The following is an 18,654-nucleotide window of genomic DNA, read 5'->3' as shown; positions in this document are numbered from 1 at the left end:
AGCGCTCAAAGTTTATGTCAATTCCTATTCAATGTAATCTATGCAAGCGATAAACTAATTGAATAACACGGTGCGAATCGAATTAAAGTGATTAAGCATCATTAAATGGTCCCTTACAGTGCGTTTGGATGCTAAAATCGACAAAATAACCTAAGTATATGATAAAATCCTCATCCAAACACACTCTAAGGGACCATTTAACTAATTAAGCCATAAGTATATGATAAAAAATCAAATCAAATATCATCATCATCATAAATAAAGTATCAACAACATTGTGGCTTCTCTATTTCTTTGAGTCGCGATAATTCTTCTTCCACATCGATAACAGGTATTACTACTCTTCGTTTTCTTGTCTCGGATCACAGATTCAGACATATTCTTCTTTTTCCTCTACGCTCAGCTTTTTATGCGTTAATTGCCGTCGTTTAAATTAGGGTTTCTCATCTTTTTTCATTTTGCCGTTCAATTTGTTAATTGCATCAGATATATATTTATTTATTTAAGATCTGTGAATTTAAGTTGATATTAGGGTTTCTTATATGATTTTTTGGGTTTTCAATTGCAGTTGTTGCTTTGTCACAATATGTATAACGGAATAGGGTTACAAACTCCAAGAGGGTCTGGTACCAATGGCTACATTCAGAGCAACAAGTTCTTCGTCAAGCCGAGAACTTCCAAGGTTGCTGAGAATATGAAGGGATTTGAAGGAGATCAGGGTACTGCTGGTATTTCCAGAAAGGCTAACAAAGAGATTCTTGAGCATGATCGTAAGCGTCAGATTCAGCTCAAACTTGTTATTCTTGAAGACAAGTTAATTGATCAGGGTTATACTGATGCTGAGATCGCTGAGAAACTCGAGGAGGCTCGCAATAGCTTAGAGGCTGCAGCTGACGAAAATGATTCTAATTTGGACAAGTGAGTTTTTGGATTTTAGATATTTGTGTATGAGTATGACATATGATTCCAATTGATGAATTTGTTGGTTCTGTCATTGCTTTACCAAAATTTTTGAAGTGTATTAATTGTTAGTTGGTTTTTGTTGTGCATAGCTTTTTGTTTTTGATTATGGAGAAATTATTTTTATTGGTGTTATTGTTGTTGTAGGAGATTATATATATGATTATAATTATTAATTAAAGTTGAATAGTATGTGATCACGGTCGTTTCATGGTCAAATAATAATTTAAATAAAAAGTAATACAAGGCAGTTAACCTTGGTCGTCTCCGAAGACTCACAATCGGCTTATCTATATTAGAAACAATTCAAAAACTGTAAATTATGGGGGGGTTTGGTTTGTTAACAGAACGTAAGAAAAATGTGAAATTTAATTGATTTAAAACGATCAATTCATTGGCTTAGGTAACTCGTTCTTGATTCTATCATATGGTTCACAAAGAATAAATTCGTTATATGCTTATGTTCTGGTTGATTTATAAAACCGAATTAAACAAGCGTTACCAATTTTATACGAATTCCATTCAAACAAGCGTCAAATGCGTTCAACTAATCATAGGCAATAGTAAACAAGCGCTACTAATGACAGAATAATATCCTTACTGAATTCAATCAACACTTTTTGCTAAGCGCTCAAAGTTTATGTCAATTCCTATTCAATGTAATCTATGCAAGCGATAAACTAATTGAATAACACGGTGCGAATCGAATTAAAGTGATTAACCATCATTAAATGGTCCCTTACAGTGCGTTTGGATGCTAAAATCGACAAAATAACCTAAGTATATGATAAAATCCTCATCCAAACACACTCTAAGGGACCATTTAACTAATTAAGCCATAAGTATATGATAAAATATCAAATCAAATATCATCATCATCATAAATAAAGTATCAACAACATTGTGGCTTCTCTATTTCTTTGAGTCGCGATAATTCTTCTTCCACATCGATAACAGGTATTACTACTCTTCGTTTTCTTGTCTCGGATCACAGATTCAGACATATTCTTCTTTTTCTTCTACGCTCAGATTTTTATCATAGGCAATAGTAAACAAGCGCTACTAATGACAGAATAATATACTTACTGAATTCAATCAACACTTTTTGTAACACCCAAACCCATTATTTATTTATTTCTACCTTTAGTAAAATCTTTTTCAAAATACGCAACGGAAAATCACATTTAATTTATTGAATATAGGTTCGAGTATTACACTCCTCTATCAAAATAATACTAATGTAATTAATTAGTAAAAACAGTGTTTATACAAAATAATCATTTCTCAAAATGTATAATTTTACAAATAAATATCGAAAGTCATAAAGACCCTATAGTCTAAATACAACCCTTTCCCGTGTCACAATCAGAGCAGAGCTTCACCGACGACTCGACATCGAATACCACAAAACCTGTAAATCTGGACCCCCAACGGTCCAGCACATAACACATAAAAGAGAGTTAGACAACATACTCAAAATATAAGTGTAAGTAAATGGTACTTAAACACTTCTTCATAAAAACATGCATAATCATACATTATACATATACATCACCATCATTCATGCATATTCATATATCATGCATATACTTCATTTATCGCATAATCAATCATTCACAAAATACACCAAACATATAGTTTCACGTCGTCTCGGACAATACCAAAACATCAACAAATACACATAACTCAATTACAAATAGGAATACACATAAAGTTCCTAATGTAATCTAACACCACAATACACGGTTCAGATTATGGTCATGACGGACCCTGCGTTGTTCATTTTATAGTCATGACGGACTCTGCTCCTCACATACGGATTAACAATCAACATTTACCAAGTATGTGTCAAACATCATTTATTATAAAATGCACACATAATCCCTAATGCAATCTAATGCTTCACATTCATGCTATGTCCTCTAGACACCTCTAATGCATGTGGTACCATCGTCTTTATCAGAGTATCTCACCTCCGATATCCTTCTTTATCAAACAAATATAGTTCGATATCCTTCTTTATTGGACAAGCCAATATCCCTAAATATTCATGATGCATGCACTCAAAACTCATGAATATATTCATCAACAATTATGGCATATGTAACGACCCGATTTTTAGTAAATCGATATTTTATATATTTGCATATATTTTGGGTTAGGTTAAATATTTATTTACGCGACCTATTATTATTTATCGCGAACATAAGTTTGTGAGCGAAACCTTTGCCATGTTAGTGGGCTTGGGGCGTGTGAGAGCTTAATGGGCCTAAGCCATTGGGCTTGGTTCATGACCTATAGGAAGTGGTATAAGTAGCAAGTCAAACTAAGGAATAGTATCACAATTCACTTTTCATGAGAAGTTAGAAGTTAGCAAGAGAGAAAGCTAAGCTAGGGTTTTGGCTAGGAGAGCAAGGAGAAGAACTCGAGCAAGGAGAAGAGTTTAGAAGCCGAGAATCATCTTTCAATCTAAGGTGAGAGTGGTTAAGCATAAGCTTGGGTGATCCAAGAGAGGGGAGGTGTCTAGCCTCCATTCCTGAACTCTCTCATCCAATTTCTTTGGGGTTTGGGTGAAGTTTCTTTATCATAAACATGTCTTTTCATCTTAGTATGCTTAATGAACATCTAGGAGGGAATATGTATATGTTTGATGATGGTTTTGCATGTTTATGCAACTTTGCTTATTTTGCAAGAAATTGACATGATTTTGTATGTGTGATGTGTTTTGGTGTTTTTGATTGTTGATTCATGTATATATGTATGGTATATACATGATTGATCACTTGTTATGCATTTATAACATGTTTGGATGAATTTTTGAGTTGATTTGAGGTTAAACCGCCTTAGATAACTCAAGAACAGATATTCTGTTCTGGTGTGGTTCGCTAAGCGACCAGGAGTTCGCTGTAGCGAACAGGTTCGCTGAAGCTCGCCAAAGCTCGCCATGAGCAGGTGACTCCCTGGTGAGGTTCGCCAAGTCTCGCTAAGCCCTCGCTTAGCGAAGGCCTCTGTGACAGCAATTTTTGCTGATGTTTGTAAAGTGTGTGTATCCATGTATTTGGTTTCGTTTTGGTTTGGAATTATTATATGTTTAATAATTGTGTTGTGTAATGGCATTTATATAAAATGTCAAAGAAGTATATGTATTTTGTATATCGGGTTGTCCGATAAAGAAGAATATCAGTTTGTCTGATAAAGAAGTTTAATGGATTATGTTATCCATGTAGTGAGCAGTAGCTTCGTGCTAAGTGATTATCATATGTTTGGTAAATGCATGGCATTCATAAATTCATGCATTATTTAGGGATATCAGACTTGTCTGATAAAGAAGGATATTGGACTTGTCCAATAAAGAAGAATATCAATGGTAAGTTCCTTGATAAAGAAGATGGTACCACATGCATTAGTCGTGTCTAGGTTGGCATGACATTGAATGTTTGACATTAGTCGCATTTGAGTAAATGTGCAATTATGTGTTATGTGTTATGTGAGTTCTTTGTGTTGTCCGAGACGACGTGAAACTATCTGGTTGTGTATTTGTGAGTATGTGTTATCTGGTGTATTGCTTATTGAGGCATGTGTGTGAGTTAGTAATACGTGATAGGTTGAATATAGGTGCGTTTCTATATTCGTATGTATGTGATTATGTTTACTAACTCTCTACCTATTTGTTATGTGCTGGACCTTTGGGGGTTCAGGTATTCAGGTCGAGGTTTCGATCGAGCTTTAGCTGTAGATCGTTTTGGTGTGGAGCACTTTTGGTGAGGAGCTAGTGTAGGCTACCTTTGTATAGTTTTGTTAAGTTAGTTTGGTTGTGATGTATATTAGTGCTCTGGTATGTTGTAACATCGAGTCGGGGATCGTTTGTATTCCGTCGTATATCGATGCGAACGTCTTAACTTATGTTTTATGTTAATGATTTATCTTTTGAACTATTTTGTTCATTGCTTTGAAAATCCTTTATGTTATGTTTTCCGCTGCGACGTTTCGTGTCATGTGCACGATCGTTTTATAAAATGTTTTTCCGTAGCGCTCCGGCTACTTATCTTTAAAAAGTTTTTAAGATCACGTTTTTAAGGGTAGTTAGCTGAGGGTGTTACAATAGTTGGTATCAGAGCAGGTTGGTTCATGTGAGCCATTAGGATTTTCTTTCTCTTGTATGAAGCATGTGTTGGGTACACTGTTAATACATTCTAACGTCGAGTTGTGATTCGTTCAGGAATCATGGCTGCTGCTAGGACCAACGCTCAGATTGCACAAGCTTTGACTGCTTTGACTACATTGGTGGTAAGGGATAATGACCCGGGAAGGGATAGTGAGAAAAGATTGGAAAGGTTTATGTCGCATAAACCAACTCTGTTTACCGGAGGCTATAACCCAGAGGGAGCTATCAAGTGGTTAGATGAGGTTGAGATCATCTTTGAAGCAATGTGTTGTTCTGAGGGGAACAAGACTACTTTGGGAACTTATGCCCTTAGAGAGGAGGCAATCGTTTGGTGGAGGAATGTGAGACTCAGGATAGGAGTGGACGGTGTTGCCATCATTTGGGAAACTTTCAAAAGGGAATTTTTAAGGAAGTACTTTCCGGCTGATGTGAAGAATAAGAAAGTGATCGAGTTCATGGAGCTCAAGCAAGGAAATTTATCGGTCGCCGAGTATTCGGCTAAGTTTGAAGCTTTGTGTGTGTTTAGTCCACACTACAACACGGTGGAAGCCGAAGAGGATAAGTGTGTCAAGTTCGAGAGTGGACTTCGTCCGGATATCAAGCTTTTGATTGGATTTTCTGAAATCAGGGATTTTCCGACCCTTATGACCAAGGCAAGGATTTGTGATGAAGATAGCAAAGCCAAGACCAACTACTATAAGGTTCTGAATGATAGGAAAGGAAAAGGTTTGGATCGTGGTAAGCCATATGAGAACAAGGGCAATGGAAGTGGAAAGAAGAAGCAAGGAAGTGGAAGTTGTTACAAATGTGGAGAGCGGGGTCATATGTCATATGATTGCCCGAGGAAAAGCGACAAGTGTTTCAATTGTGGACAGTTTGGGCACAAGGCCGATGCTTGTCGGGTGAAAGTGTTTTGTTTCAATTGTGGCGAGGAAGGTCACAAGAGTCCGGTATGCAAGAAACCGAAGATGCCGCGTTGAGGGTTCGTTCTCTGTTTTTATCTCTTAGGTAATTTCGAGGGCGAAATTCTTTTAAGGGGGGTAGAGTTGTAACGACCCGATTTTTAGTAAATCGATATTTTATATATTTGCATATATTTTGGGTTAGGTTAAATATTTATTTACGCGACCTATTATTATTTATCGCGAACATAAGTTTGTGAGCGAAACCTTTGCCATGTTAGTGGGCTTGGGGCGTGTGAGAGCTTAATGGGCCTAAGCCATTGGGCTTGGTTCATGACCTATAGGAAGTGGTATAAGTAGCAAGTCAAACTAAGGAATAGTATCACAATTCACTTTTCATGAGAAGTTAGAAGTTAGCAAGAGAGAAAGCTAAGCTAGGGTTTTGGCTAGGAGAGCAAGGAGAAGAACTCGAGCAAGGAGAAGAGTTTAGAAGCCGAGAATCATCTTTCAATCTAAGGTGAGAGTGGTTAAGCATAAGCTTGGGTGATCCAAGAGAGGGGAGGTGTCTAGCCTCCATTCCTGAACTCTCTCATCCAATTTCTTTGGGGTTTGGGTGAAGTTTCTTTATCATAAACATGTCTTTTCATCTTAGTATGCTTAATGAACATCTAGGAGGGAATATGTATATGTTTGATGATGGTTTTGCATGTTTATGCAACTTTGCTTATTTTGCAAGAAATTGACATGATTTTGTATGTGTGATGTGTTTTGGTGTTTTTGATTGTTGATTCATGTATATATGTATGGTATATACATGATTGATCACTTGTTATGCATTTATAACATGTTTGGATGAATTTTTGAGTTGATTTGAGGTTAAACCGCCTTAGATAACTCAAGAACAGATATTCTGTTCTGGTGTGGTTCGCTAAGCGACCAGGAGTTCGCTGTAGCGAACAGGTTCGCTGAAGCTCGCCAAAGCTCGCCATGAGCAGGTGACTCCCTGGTGAGGTTCGCCAAGTCTCGCTAAGCCCTCGCTTAGCGAAGGCCTCTGTGACAGCAATTTTTGCTGATGTTTGTAAAGTGTGTGTATCCATGTATTTGGTTTCGTTTTGGTTTGGAATTATTATATGTTTAATAATTGTGTTGTGTAATGGCATTTATATAAAATGTCAAAGAAGTATATGTATTTTGTATATCGGGTTGTCCGATAAAGAAGAATATCAGTTTGTCTGATAAAGAAGTTTAATGGATTATGTTATCCATGTAGTGAGCAGTAGCTTCGTGCTAAGTGATTATCATATGTTTGGTAAATGCATGGCATTCATAAATTCATGCATTATTTAGGGATATCAGACTTGTCTGATAAAGAAGGATATTGGACTTGTCCAATAAAGAAGAATATCAATGGTAAGTTCCTTGATAAAGAAGATGGTACCACATGCATTAGTCGTGTCTAGGTTGGCATGACATTGAATGTTTGACATTAGTCGCATTTGAGTAAATGTGCAATTATGTGTTATGTGTTATGTGAGTTCTTTGTGTTGTCCGAGACGACGTGAAACTATCTGGTTGTGTATTTGTGAGTATGTGTTATCTGGTGTATTGCTTATTGAGGCATGTGTGTGAGTTAGTAATACGTGATAGGTTGAATATAGGTGCGTTTCTATATTCGTATGTATGTGATTATGTTTACTAACTCTCTACCTATTTGTTATGTGCTGGACCTTTGGGGGTTCAGGTATTCAGGTCGAGGTTTCGATCGAGCTTTAGCTGTAGATCGTTTTGGTGTGGAGCACTTTTGGTGAGGAGCTAGTGTAGGCTACCTTTGTATAGTTTTGTTAAGTTAGTTTGGTTGTGATGTATATTAGTGCTCTGGTATGTTGTAACATCGAGTCGGGGATCGTTTGTATTCCGTCGTATATCGATGCGAACGTCTTAACTTATGTTTTATGTTAATGATTTATCTTTTGAACTATTTTGTTCATTGCTTTGAAAATCCTTTATGTTATGTTTTCCGCTGCGACGTTTCGTGTCATGTGCACGATCGTTTTATAAAATGTTTTTCCGTAGCGCTCCGGCTACTTATCTTTAAAAAGTTTTTAAGATCACGTTTTTAAGGGTAGTTAGCTGAGGGTGTTACAGCATATAGCCCATCAACAATAACGTGGAACACTATCCAACGTTCGTCTTTATTAAGATAATCAATACCTTAATATCCGTCTTTATCGAATAACATAATTCGATATACTTCTTTATTAGAATAACATACTCTAATATCCTTCTTTATTAAGTTGATTAACACCTTAATATACTTCTTTGACATTTTAACAAACATCATCAACACAATCAACAACAATTATATTCCACACATATAATCAACAACTATCATCACAATACAATTAATCATGGTTATAAACACCTAATTGCATGTTAGGATACCTCAAATCCATGTTACAAGTGCCTAATTACACTTAAAACAACTATCAAAAAGTTGCTGTCACAGAGCTGTTCGCTGTAGCGAACAGGTAGCGAACACGTAGCGAACACGTAGCGAACACGTAGCGAACAGGTAGCGAACACGTTCGCTGTAGCGAACAGGTAGCGAACAGACACAGAGCCTAAATCCAATTAGCGAACAGGTAGCGAACAGGTGGCGAACACGTTCGCTGAGCGAAGGCGTAGCGAATGCCTCCTGTCAGGACAGTTCAAAACTTGCGATTTCTACACCAAATCACCCAAAAATCCCATTTTTCATGTTATAAACCCCAAATAAGTTTATATTCATGTATAACAAGCATATCTAAACACAAAAGGACAGTTCATTTCACCGATCTACATCATAAACATCGAAAAAGTAAAGATTGAACACTTTTACTCAAAACACTCAAGAACACAATGTTCTTGAGTTTAATCCTTTATAAATCTCGTTTTTAACCATAGTTTTCGTTCATTAATCATGTTAAAAGCATGTTAAGCATATTAAGAACCTTAGGAACGATTTCCATCAAGAAAATCCGTTCTAAGCTAAAACGAAAATGGGGTGGAGGAAGTTCGGGTGAGGAGAAATCGACATTCTCCCCTTCCTCGAGTCACCCACGAATATGAAATCTACTCTCTTACCTGGATTCGAAGAAAACTCGAAGATTTGCTCTTGAATCTCTCCCTTTCTCTTGCCCTAGCTCCTCAAGCTCTCTCCTCTCTTCACTCAAGAACACAAGAACAAAAGAGAAATGAATTTCTCTTCTCCCTCTCATGGCCATATGGCGCCACACCCACACACAAGGCCCATTGGGCCTCAAGCCCAATTGGCTTGGCCCAATAACACGTTAACTCTCACTAACTCGCGCGTTAACTAAAACTCTCGATAAATAACATAAAGTTATTATCTTACTTAAAAACCACATCACCAAATAATTAAACACTTAAATAGTGAATAATAAATTTGGGTCGTTACAACTCTCCCCCACTTAAAAGATTTTCGCCCTCGAAAATTACGCAACTAAAGCAACTCCGGATAACTCCTGTATCCGACCCTCCAACAAAACGCTCAAACGCTACACATTACCAAGTTTGACAAAATTAGTTTATCCCATCCAACACAATTTTTGTCCATTTATCAACAAGAGATCAAGGACGGCCAGTTCCTCAATTTGTCGATAGATAGTCAACAATCATGATATCGGCATAAACCATTCTTATCAAACCGCTAAAACGTCAACTTCGCACGAAACATCCACAGACTCACATTCTACGGTACTCACAACTCTACCCCAAAACAGGTACAAACAATCGAATTCTCCGAAAGGTACTTCTGTGGAATACTTCCACAACTCCATAATTCTCATAAATCTTTGATTCCCTCATGAATCACTTAACTATGTTACATCACTTATTCATATTTGAATCTTATTCCAACTTATCACTCGATATTTCAATTCCAACAATCACTTGATGACCAACATTCTCAAACTTCATTGACACATGCTAAAAACTACCGTCTCTTAACCGTCAAATTCCTTTCCTCACATTGAGTCGAATCCAATACGACTACTCTGTTCCCAAGTAATCTCTCAACCAATATTTGCATTCCTTAACGCAAACATTTTCCAATACCACTTCTCCTTAATCCCTTAGCAATTTGCTACTTCAAAATTAGGCTACCGCCTAAAATTGGTTCTCCAAACAATCATAACCTCTATCTCGTTAATTCCAAACGACATCTTCAATTCGCCCATAATCCATCTATCCATGTTCCCCATCATCTTGCATTGCAACAAGTATACTCTTCTTCGTTTATTCACCCATCGGTTTCTTATTCACCTCCGACCTCTACCAATCATCATCTCTCTATGGACAGCTATCTTTAAACTCCTCCTTAGTACATTCGATACCAAAATCAAACTCTTGAATTTAATCTACAAAGCTCCAAATATTCGCCATACGATCTAATTCTATCCATTGAATTCTAATCAACTTTTGCCTTAGTACTTCTTACTAATGACTCCTTGTCTACTCCCAATATGACATTCCTAGAAAATTTCTAAAAATTCTCGTCCAAAATACATCTTAAGTTTATTCACCAAATCACTACCGTTCCATCATCCATGATGAAACAATTTAAAATCCTTTACGTCATTGTCACCGATTGTGACCATACCACATCAACATCCACGATGCATCTAACAAAACTAGTCTTTACCGACTCTTCCATTCCATGAATCCAATTTCCTTAGCAAATACTTACTCACTCTTATCTGGTGGGCACTACCAAATGCTCTCCGATACTTACTTTAGGCATCGCCTTCAACCCCTTACTATATGTGCTCAAACACAACATCTACTCGCATGTGCGATAATACTTTTCGCAAATTCTCACCTAACACAAGTCACTTCCAACATGACCTCATACTACTCATTCTCTGCACGTTCTTTAACGGCTAACTTTCTTATTCTTCATCATTCAAAAATGATACCTCTCTTTTAGCTTCATCTCCACTTCTAGGATCTCATTCAACTTCGACACAAATTGCCCTGTCATTATCCAAATCCAATTACCCTTTCTTCGGCAAGCCTCTCACAAAATCTTTTGAATCGTTATCCTACTTCCATCTTCGAATAAATTCGACTACTCATACAATCCTTACTTCCAACGATTCAACAAACATACCAATCCTATTATGATATTTCTCAATTCCATTCTCGTCTACTTTAAAGCCTACTTCCCTTCATCGATTAATTAACACCAACGGTTCACTAATCTTCACATCTCTTATGAAAATTACTTCACACACTAGACTTAGAATTCCAAATTGTCCAACCAATTCAACCTACTACCATATGCACGACTCACATAAAGCTTCTTACTCAAGAATCCGGTACAACATCCGATCCACTTGGATGACAACTTACTTCAAAATCATCACCTCCTCAAGAATCTTAATCACTCCCTCTCCTTCATATTCGACTCATTTCGATCAAACAGATACTTCAACTTTGGTCCACAAAACACGCCTCCATACTTTTAGTGCAACACACGATCTCCAATCATTCCGAATACCCTTCATCTCACTTAACCAATCTCACTAACGCCCCACGGCGAAACACTTGGTCTGACAACTTCTCTTCTAGTAGTTTCTCACAACTTGTTGCGCCCATTCATTCCACTTCGAACAACGTCGCCAATTCCTGAATATTCCGCTTCAAGAACATCTCTACTCATCTCATTTTCTCACGTTCGAAACATCTCGGAGGGATATAACCTTCTCCCCCACTTATCTCAAACCCACCTACACTCTTCCACTAGAACTTCTGGTGCTCACACCTAACGGTTCTATCGCCTCTAAACATGTTCTTCCCAAGAGAAGAAACTAGTATCGACATCGTTTACACGCATGTCGCATACAAGGGACAAAATCTAACCCACGATACCTAAACACTAACACAACTTCATGCAAGCATTCAAGTAACCTATACTTCCCTCACTTCTCAAAGTTAGGAAATCAAAACAACACAAGAAAAATGAACATTGCATAGCAATAATTCATACTCACATTCAATCAACTCAGAACAAGACGTCAACAAAATAAATTTCTTGTCTGGCTCCCTCACTTAGCAAAAGCTAGCGAGCTCCCGGCGAGACAAGTCAAAAACATTCACAGGATTTAGCAAGACTTAGCGAGACTCAGCGAGGTTCATTCTTCGCCTAGCGAGCACATCCAAAAATCTGGGTGCTCTGCTACGGTTTTGAACTTACGCTCACTAAACTCTCGTTTTCTCGACTCACTAATCCACAAAATCCAAAACATCAAGCATATAACATCATTATAGACTTGAAAGCACAATTAGAATCATGCATCAACAACCACAACATAGAATTATGAGATCTTCATGTTTTTACTCATAAAACGCCTAGCAATTCAAACGCCTAGTAATCATCTAGCACATGTTATAAACAAACATATAACAAACACATACAAGGACACATTAATATCCTAATCTTCTCACTATCTTGAAAATTTAATTTTCACTTATTCAAAAGAAAATAACTCTTTATTTTCACCAAAATCTTCATCATCAAGAAATAACATTAGTTTTTCTTTTAAAATTATTTCAAATCATTACCACATGCAGTTTTATATCATGCCGGATCGTCACATGCAGTTTTACATCATGCCGGATCATCAACAATTAGCAAATAAGCATCAATCAACCAAGTTTAAACTACACAAAGGTTAAACACTAAGCATATACAACTATTATAAACATAGAAGCATAGCACTCATACAATTACTCAACAAAAGAATGGATCATCTAATCCAATTCACATCACTCATAGTTCCTAAACGAACAACATAAGTGATTTCACAAAACAAACACAACAAAAATGTTAGACAAACACGACTGACACACTACACTCAATTGGTCTGACTGCACAGACCTGCTCTGATCGACACATAACCCACACAGTCCGAAGACAACGGGGCTCTGATACCAATTGTAACACCCAAACCCATTATTTATTTATTTCTACCTTTAGTAAAATCTTTTTCAAAATACGCAACGGAAAATCACATTTAATTTATTGAATATAGGTTCGAGTATTACACTCCTCTATCAAAATAATACTAATGTAATTAATTAGTAAAAACAGTGTTTATACAAAATAATCATTTCTCAAAATGTATAATTTTACAAATAAATATCGAAAGTCATAAAGACCCTATAGTCTAAATACAACCCTTTCCCGTGTCACAATCAGAGCAGAGCTTCACCGACGACTCGACATCGAATACCACAAAACCTGTAAATCTGGACCCCCAACGGTCCAGCACATAACACATAAAAGAGAGTTAGACAACATACTCAAAATATAAGTGTAAGTAAATGGTACTTAAACACTTCTTCATAAAAACATGCATAATCATACATTATACATATACATCACCATCATTCATGCATATTCATATATCATGCATATACTTCATTTATCGCATAATCAATCATTCACAAAATACACCAAACATATAGTTTCACGTCGTCTCGGACAATACCAAAACATCAACAAATACACATAACTCAATTACAAATAGGAATACACATAAAGTTCCTAATGTAATCTAACACCACAATACACGGTTCAGATTATGGTCATGACGGACCCTGCGTTGTTCATTTTATAGTCATGACGGACTCTGCTCCTCACATACGGATTAACAATCAACATTTACCAAGTATGTGTCAAACATCATTTATTATAAAATGCACACATAATCCCTAATGCAATCTAATGCTTCACATTCATGCTATGTCCTCTAGACACCTCTAATGCATGTGGTACCATCGTCTTTATCAGAGTATCTCACCTCCGATATCCTTCTTTATCAAACAAATATAGTTCGATATCCTTCTTTATTGGACAAGCCAATATCCCTAAATATTCATGATGCATGCACTCAAAACTCATGAATATATTCATCAACAATTATGGCATATAGCCCATCAACAATAACGTGGAACACTATCCAACGTTCGTCTTTATTAAGATAATCAATACCTTAATATCCGTCTTTATCGAATAACATAATTCGATATACTTCTTTATTAGAATAACATACTCTAATATCCTTCTTTATTAAGTTGATTAACACCTTAATATACTTCTTTGACATTTTAACAAACATCATCAACACAATCAACAACAATTATATTCCACACATATAATCAACAACTATCATCACAATACAATTAATCATGGTTATAAACACCTAATTGCATGTTAGGATACCTCAAATCCATGTTACAAGTGCCTAATTACACTTAAAACAACTATCAAAAAGTTGCTGTCACAGAGCTGTTCGCTGTAGCGAACAGGTAGCGAACACGTAGCGAACACGTAGCGAACACGTAGCGAACAGGTAGCGAACACGTTCGCTGTAGCGAACAGGTAGCGAACAGACACAGAGCCTAAATCCAATTAGCGAACAGGTAGCGAACAGGTGGCGAACACGTTCGCTGAGCGAAGGCGTAGCGAATGCCTCCTGTCAGGACAGTTCAAAACTTGCGATTTCTACACCAAATCACCCAAAAATCCCATTTTTCATGTTATAAACCCCAAATAAGTTTATATTCATGTATAACAAGCATATCTAAACACAAAAGGACAGTTCATTTCACCGATCTACATCATAAACATCGAAAAAGTAAAGATTGAACACTTTTACTCAAAACACTCAAGAACACAATGTTCTTGAGTTTAATCCTTTATAAATCTCGTTTTTAACCATAGTTTTCGTTCATTAATCATGTTAAAAGCATGTTAAGCATATTAAGAACCTTAGGAACGATTTCCATCAAGAAAATCCGTTCTAAGCTAAAACGAAAATGGGGTGGAGGAAGTTCGGGTGAGGAGAAATCGACATTCTCCCCTTCCTCGAGTCACCCACGAATATGAAATCTACTCTCTTACCTGGATTCGAAGAAAACTCGAAGATTTGCTCTTGAATCTCTCCCTTTCTCTTGCCCTAGCTCCTCAAGCTCTCTCCTCTCTTCACTCAAGAACACAAGAACAAAAGAGAAATGAATTTCTCTTCTCCCTCTCATGGCCATATGGCGCCACACCCACACACAAGGCCCATTGGGCCTCAAGCCCAATTGGCTTGGCCCAATAACACGTTAACTCTCACTAACTCGCGCGTTAACTAAAACTCTCGATAAATAACATAAAGTTATTATCTTACTTAAAAACCACATCACCAAATAATTAAACACTTAAATAGTGAATAATAAATTTGGGTCGTTACACTTTTTGCTAAGCGCTCAAAGTTTATGTCAATTCCTATTCAATGTAATCTATGCAAGCGATAAACTAATTGAATAACACGGTGCGAATCGAATTAAAGTGATTAACCATCATTAAATGGTCTCTTACAGTGCGTTTGGATGCTAAAATCGACAAAATAACCTAAGTATATGATAAAATCGTCATCCAAACACACTCTAAGGGACCATTTAACTAATTAAGCCATAAGTATATGATAAAATATGAAATCAAATATCATCATCATCATAAATAAAGTATCAACAACATTGTGGCTTCTCTATTTCTTTGAGTCGCGATAATTCTTCTTCCACATCGATAACAGGTATTACTACTCTTCGTTTTCTTGTCTCGGATCACAGATTCAGACATATTCTTCTTTTTCTTCTACGCTCAGCTTTTTATCCGTTAATTGCCGTCGTTTAAATTAGGGTTTCTCATCTTTTTTCATTTTGCCGTTCAATTTGTTAATTGCATCAGATATATATTTATTTATTTAAGATCTGTGAATTTAAGTTGATATTAGGGTTTCTTATATGATTTTTTGGGTTTTCAATTGCAGTTGTTGCTTTGTCACAATATGTATAACGGAATAGGGTTACAAACTCCAAGAGGGTCTGGTACCAATGGCTACATTCAGAGCAACAAGTTCTTCGTCAAGCCGAGAACTTCCAAGGTTGCTGAGAATATGAAGGGCTTTGAAGGAGATCAGGGTACTGCTGGTGTTTCCAGAAAGGCTAACAAAGAGATTCTTGAGCATGATCGTAAGCGTCAGATTCAGCTCAAACTTGTTATTCTTGAAGACAAGTTAATTGATCAGGGTTATACTGATGCTGAGTGTAACACCCCGAACTAACTACCCTTAAAAACGTGATCTTAAAAACTTTTTAAAGATAAGTAGCCGGAGCGCTACGGAAAAACATTTTCAAAACGATCGTGCACATGACACGAAACGTCGCAGCGGAAAACATTGAAATAAAGGATTTTCAAAGCAATGAACAAAATAGTTCAAAAGATAATTCATCTACATAAAACATAAGTTAAGATGTTCGCATCGATATACGACGGAATACAAACGATCCCCGACTCGATGTTACAAAATACCAGAGCACTAATATACATCACAACCCAACTAAACTTAACAAAACTATACAAAGGTAGCCTACACTAGCTCCTCACCAAAAGTGCTCCACACCAAAACGATCTACAGCTAAAACTCGTCGAAACCTCGACCTGAATACCTGAACCCCCAAAGGTCCAGCACATAACAAATAGGTAGAGAGTTAGTAAACATAATCACATGCATACGAATATAGAAACGCACCTATATTCAACCTATCATGTAATACTAACTCACACACATACCTCAATAAGTAATACACCAGATAACACATACTCACAAATACACAACCAGATAGTTTCACGTCGTTTCGGACAACACAAAGAACTCACATAACACATAACACATAATTGCACATTTACTCAAATGCGACTAATGCCAAACATTCAATGTCATGCCAACCTAGACACGACTAATGCATGTGGTACCATCTTCTTTATCAAGGAACTTTCCATTGATATTCTTCTTTATTGGACAAGTCCAATATCCTTCTTTATCAGACAAGTCTGATATCCCTAAATAATGCATGAATTTATGAATGCCATGCATTTACCAAACATATGATAATCACTTAGCACGAAGCTACCGCTCACTACATGGATAACATAATCCATTAAACTTCTTTATCAGACAAACTGATATTCTTCTTTATCGGACAACCCGATATACAAAAATACATATACTTCTTTGACATTTTATATAAATGCCATCACACAACACAATTATTAAACATATAATAATTCAAAACCAAAACAAAACCATGTTACAAGTGCCTAGATACACTTATAAACATTAACAAAAATTGCTGTCGCAGAGGCCTTCGCTAAGCGAGGGCTTAGCGAGACATGGCGAACCTCACCAGGAAGTCACCTGCTCATGGCGAGCATTGGCGAGCTTCAGCGAACATGTTCGCTACAGCGAACTCCTGGTCGCTTAGCGAACTACACCAGAAAAATATCTGTTCTTGAGTTCCTCTAAGGCGGTTTAACATCCAAAACCATCAAAAATACATCTAGACATGTTATAAATTCTTATAAACAGCTAATTCAAGCATATATGGTATCAAGGAACATTAATCATCCCTTCCAAACATCCAAATACATCAAACAATCAAAATCATGTCAATTTCTTGCAAAATAAGCAAAGTTGCATAAACATGCAAAACCATCATCAAACATATACATATTCCCTCCTAGATGTTCATTAAGCATACTAAGATGAAAAGACATGTTTATGATAAAGAAACTTCACCCAAAACCCAAAGAAATTGGGTGAGAGAGTTTGGGAATGGAGGCTAGACACCTCCCCTCTCTTGGATCACCCAAGCTTATGCTTAACCACTCTCACCTTGGATTGAATGATGATTCTTGGCCTCTAAATCTCTTCTCCTTGCTCGTGTTCTTCTAGCCAAAACCCTAGCTTAGCTTGTTCTTGCTCTTGCTCACTCAAAACTCAAAGAAAATGAATTGTGAGACTATTCATGGTTTTGACTTGGTACTTATACCACTCTCTATTGGTCATGAACCAAGCCCAATGGCTTAGGCCCATTAAGCTCCATCACACGCCCCAAGCCCACTAACATGGCAAAGGTTTCGCTCACAAACTTATGTTCGCGATAAATAATTATACGTCGCGTAAATAAATATTTAACACTAACCCAAAATATATGCAAATATATAAAATATCGATTTACTAAAAATCGGGTCGTTACACTGAGATCGCTGAGAAACTCGAGGAGGCTCGCAATAGCTTGGAGGCTGCAGCTGACGAAAATGATTCTAATTTGGACAAGTGAGTTTTTGGATTTTAGATATTTGTGTATGAGTATGACATATGATTCCAATTGATGAATTTGTTGGTTCTGTCATTGCTTTACCAAAATTTTTGAAGTGTATTAATTGTTAATTGGTTTTTGTTGTGCATAGCTTTTTGTTTTTGATTATGGAGAAATTATTTTTATTGGTGTTATTGTTGTTGTAGGAGATTATATATATGATTATAATTATTAATTAAAGTTGAATAGTATGTGATCACGGTCGTTTCGTGGTCAAATAATAATTTAAATAAAAAGTAATACAAGGCAGTTAACCTTGGTCGTCTCCGAAGACTCACAATCGGCTTATCTATATTAGAAACAATTCAAAAACTGTAAATTATGGGGGGGTTTGGTTTGTTAACAGAACGAAAG

At 36.7% G+C, this 18,654-nt stretch overlaps 1 protein-coding gene across 1 annotated transcript; it reads left to right on the top strand.

Moving 5' to 3' along the window:
- Positions 1-270: 270 nt before the first annotated feature.
- On the top strand, positions 271-1,067 carry LOC123924721 (pre-mRNA-splicing factor cwc-21-like). The gene is made up of 2 exons (XM_045977687.1): positions 271-331; positions 569-1,067. Exon 2 carries the CDS (start codon positions 587-589, stop codon positions 920-922), a length of 336 nt encoding a protein of 111 aa, XP_045833643.1. The 5' UTR covers positions 271-331; positions 569-586; the 3' UTR covers positions 923-1,067.
- The last annotated feature ends 17,587 nt before the right edge of the window (positions 1,068-18,654 follow it).

The sequence above is a fragment of the Trifolium pratense genome, linkage group LG4 (assembly GCF_020283565.1).
Source record: "Trifolium pratense cultivar HEN17-A07 linkage group LG4, ARS_RC_1.1, whole genome shotgun sequence".
Classification (NCBI taxonomy): domain Eukaryota; kingdom Viridiplantae; phylum Streptophyta; class Magnoliopsida; order Fabales; family Fabaceae; genus Trifolium; species Trifolium pratense.
The sequence above is the reverse complement of the archived record's forward strand: the minus strand, read 5'-3'. Positions and strand labels throughout refer to the sequence as shown.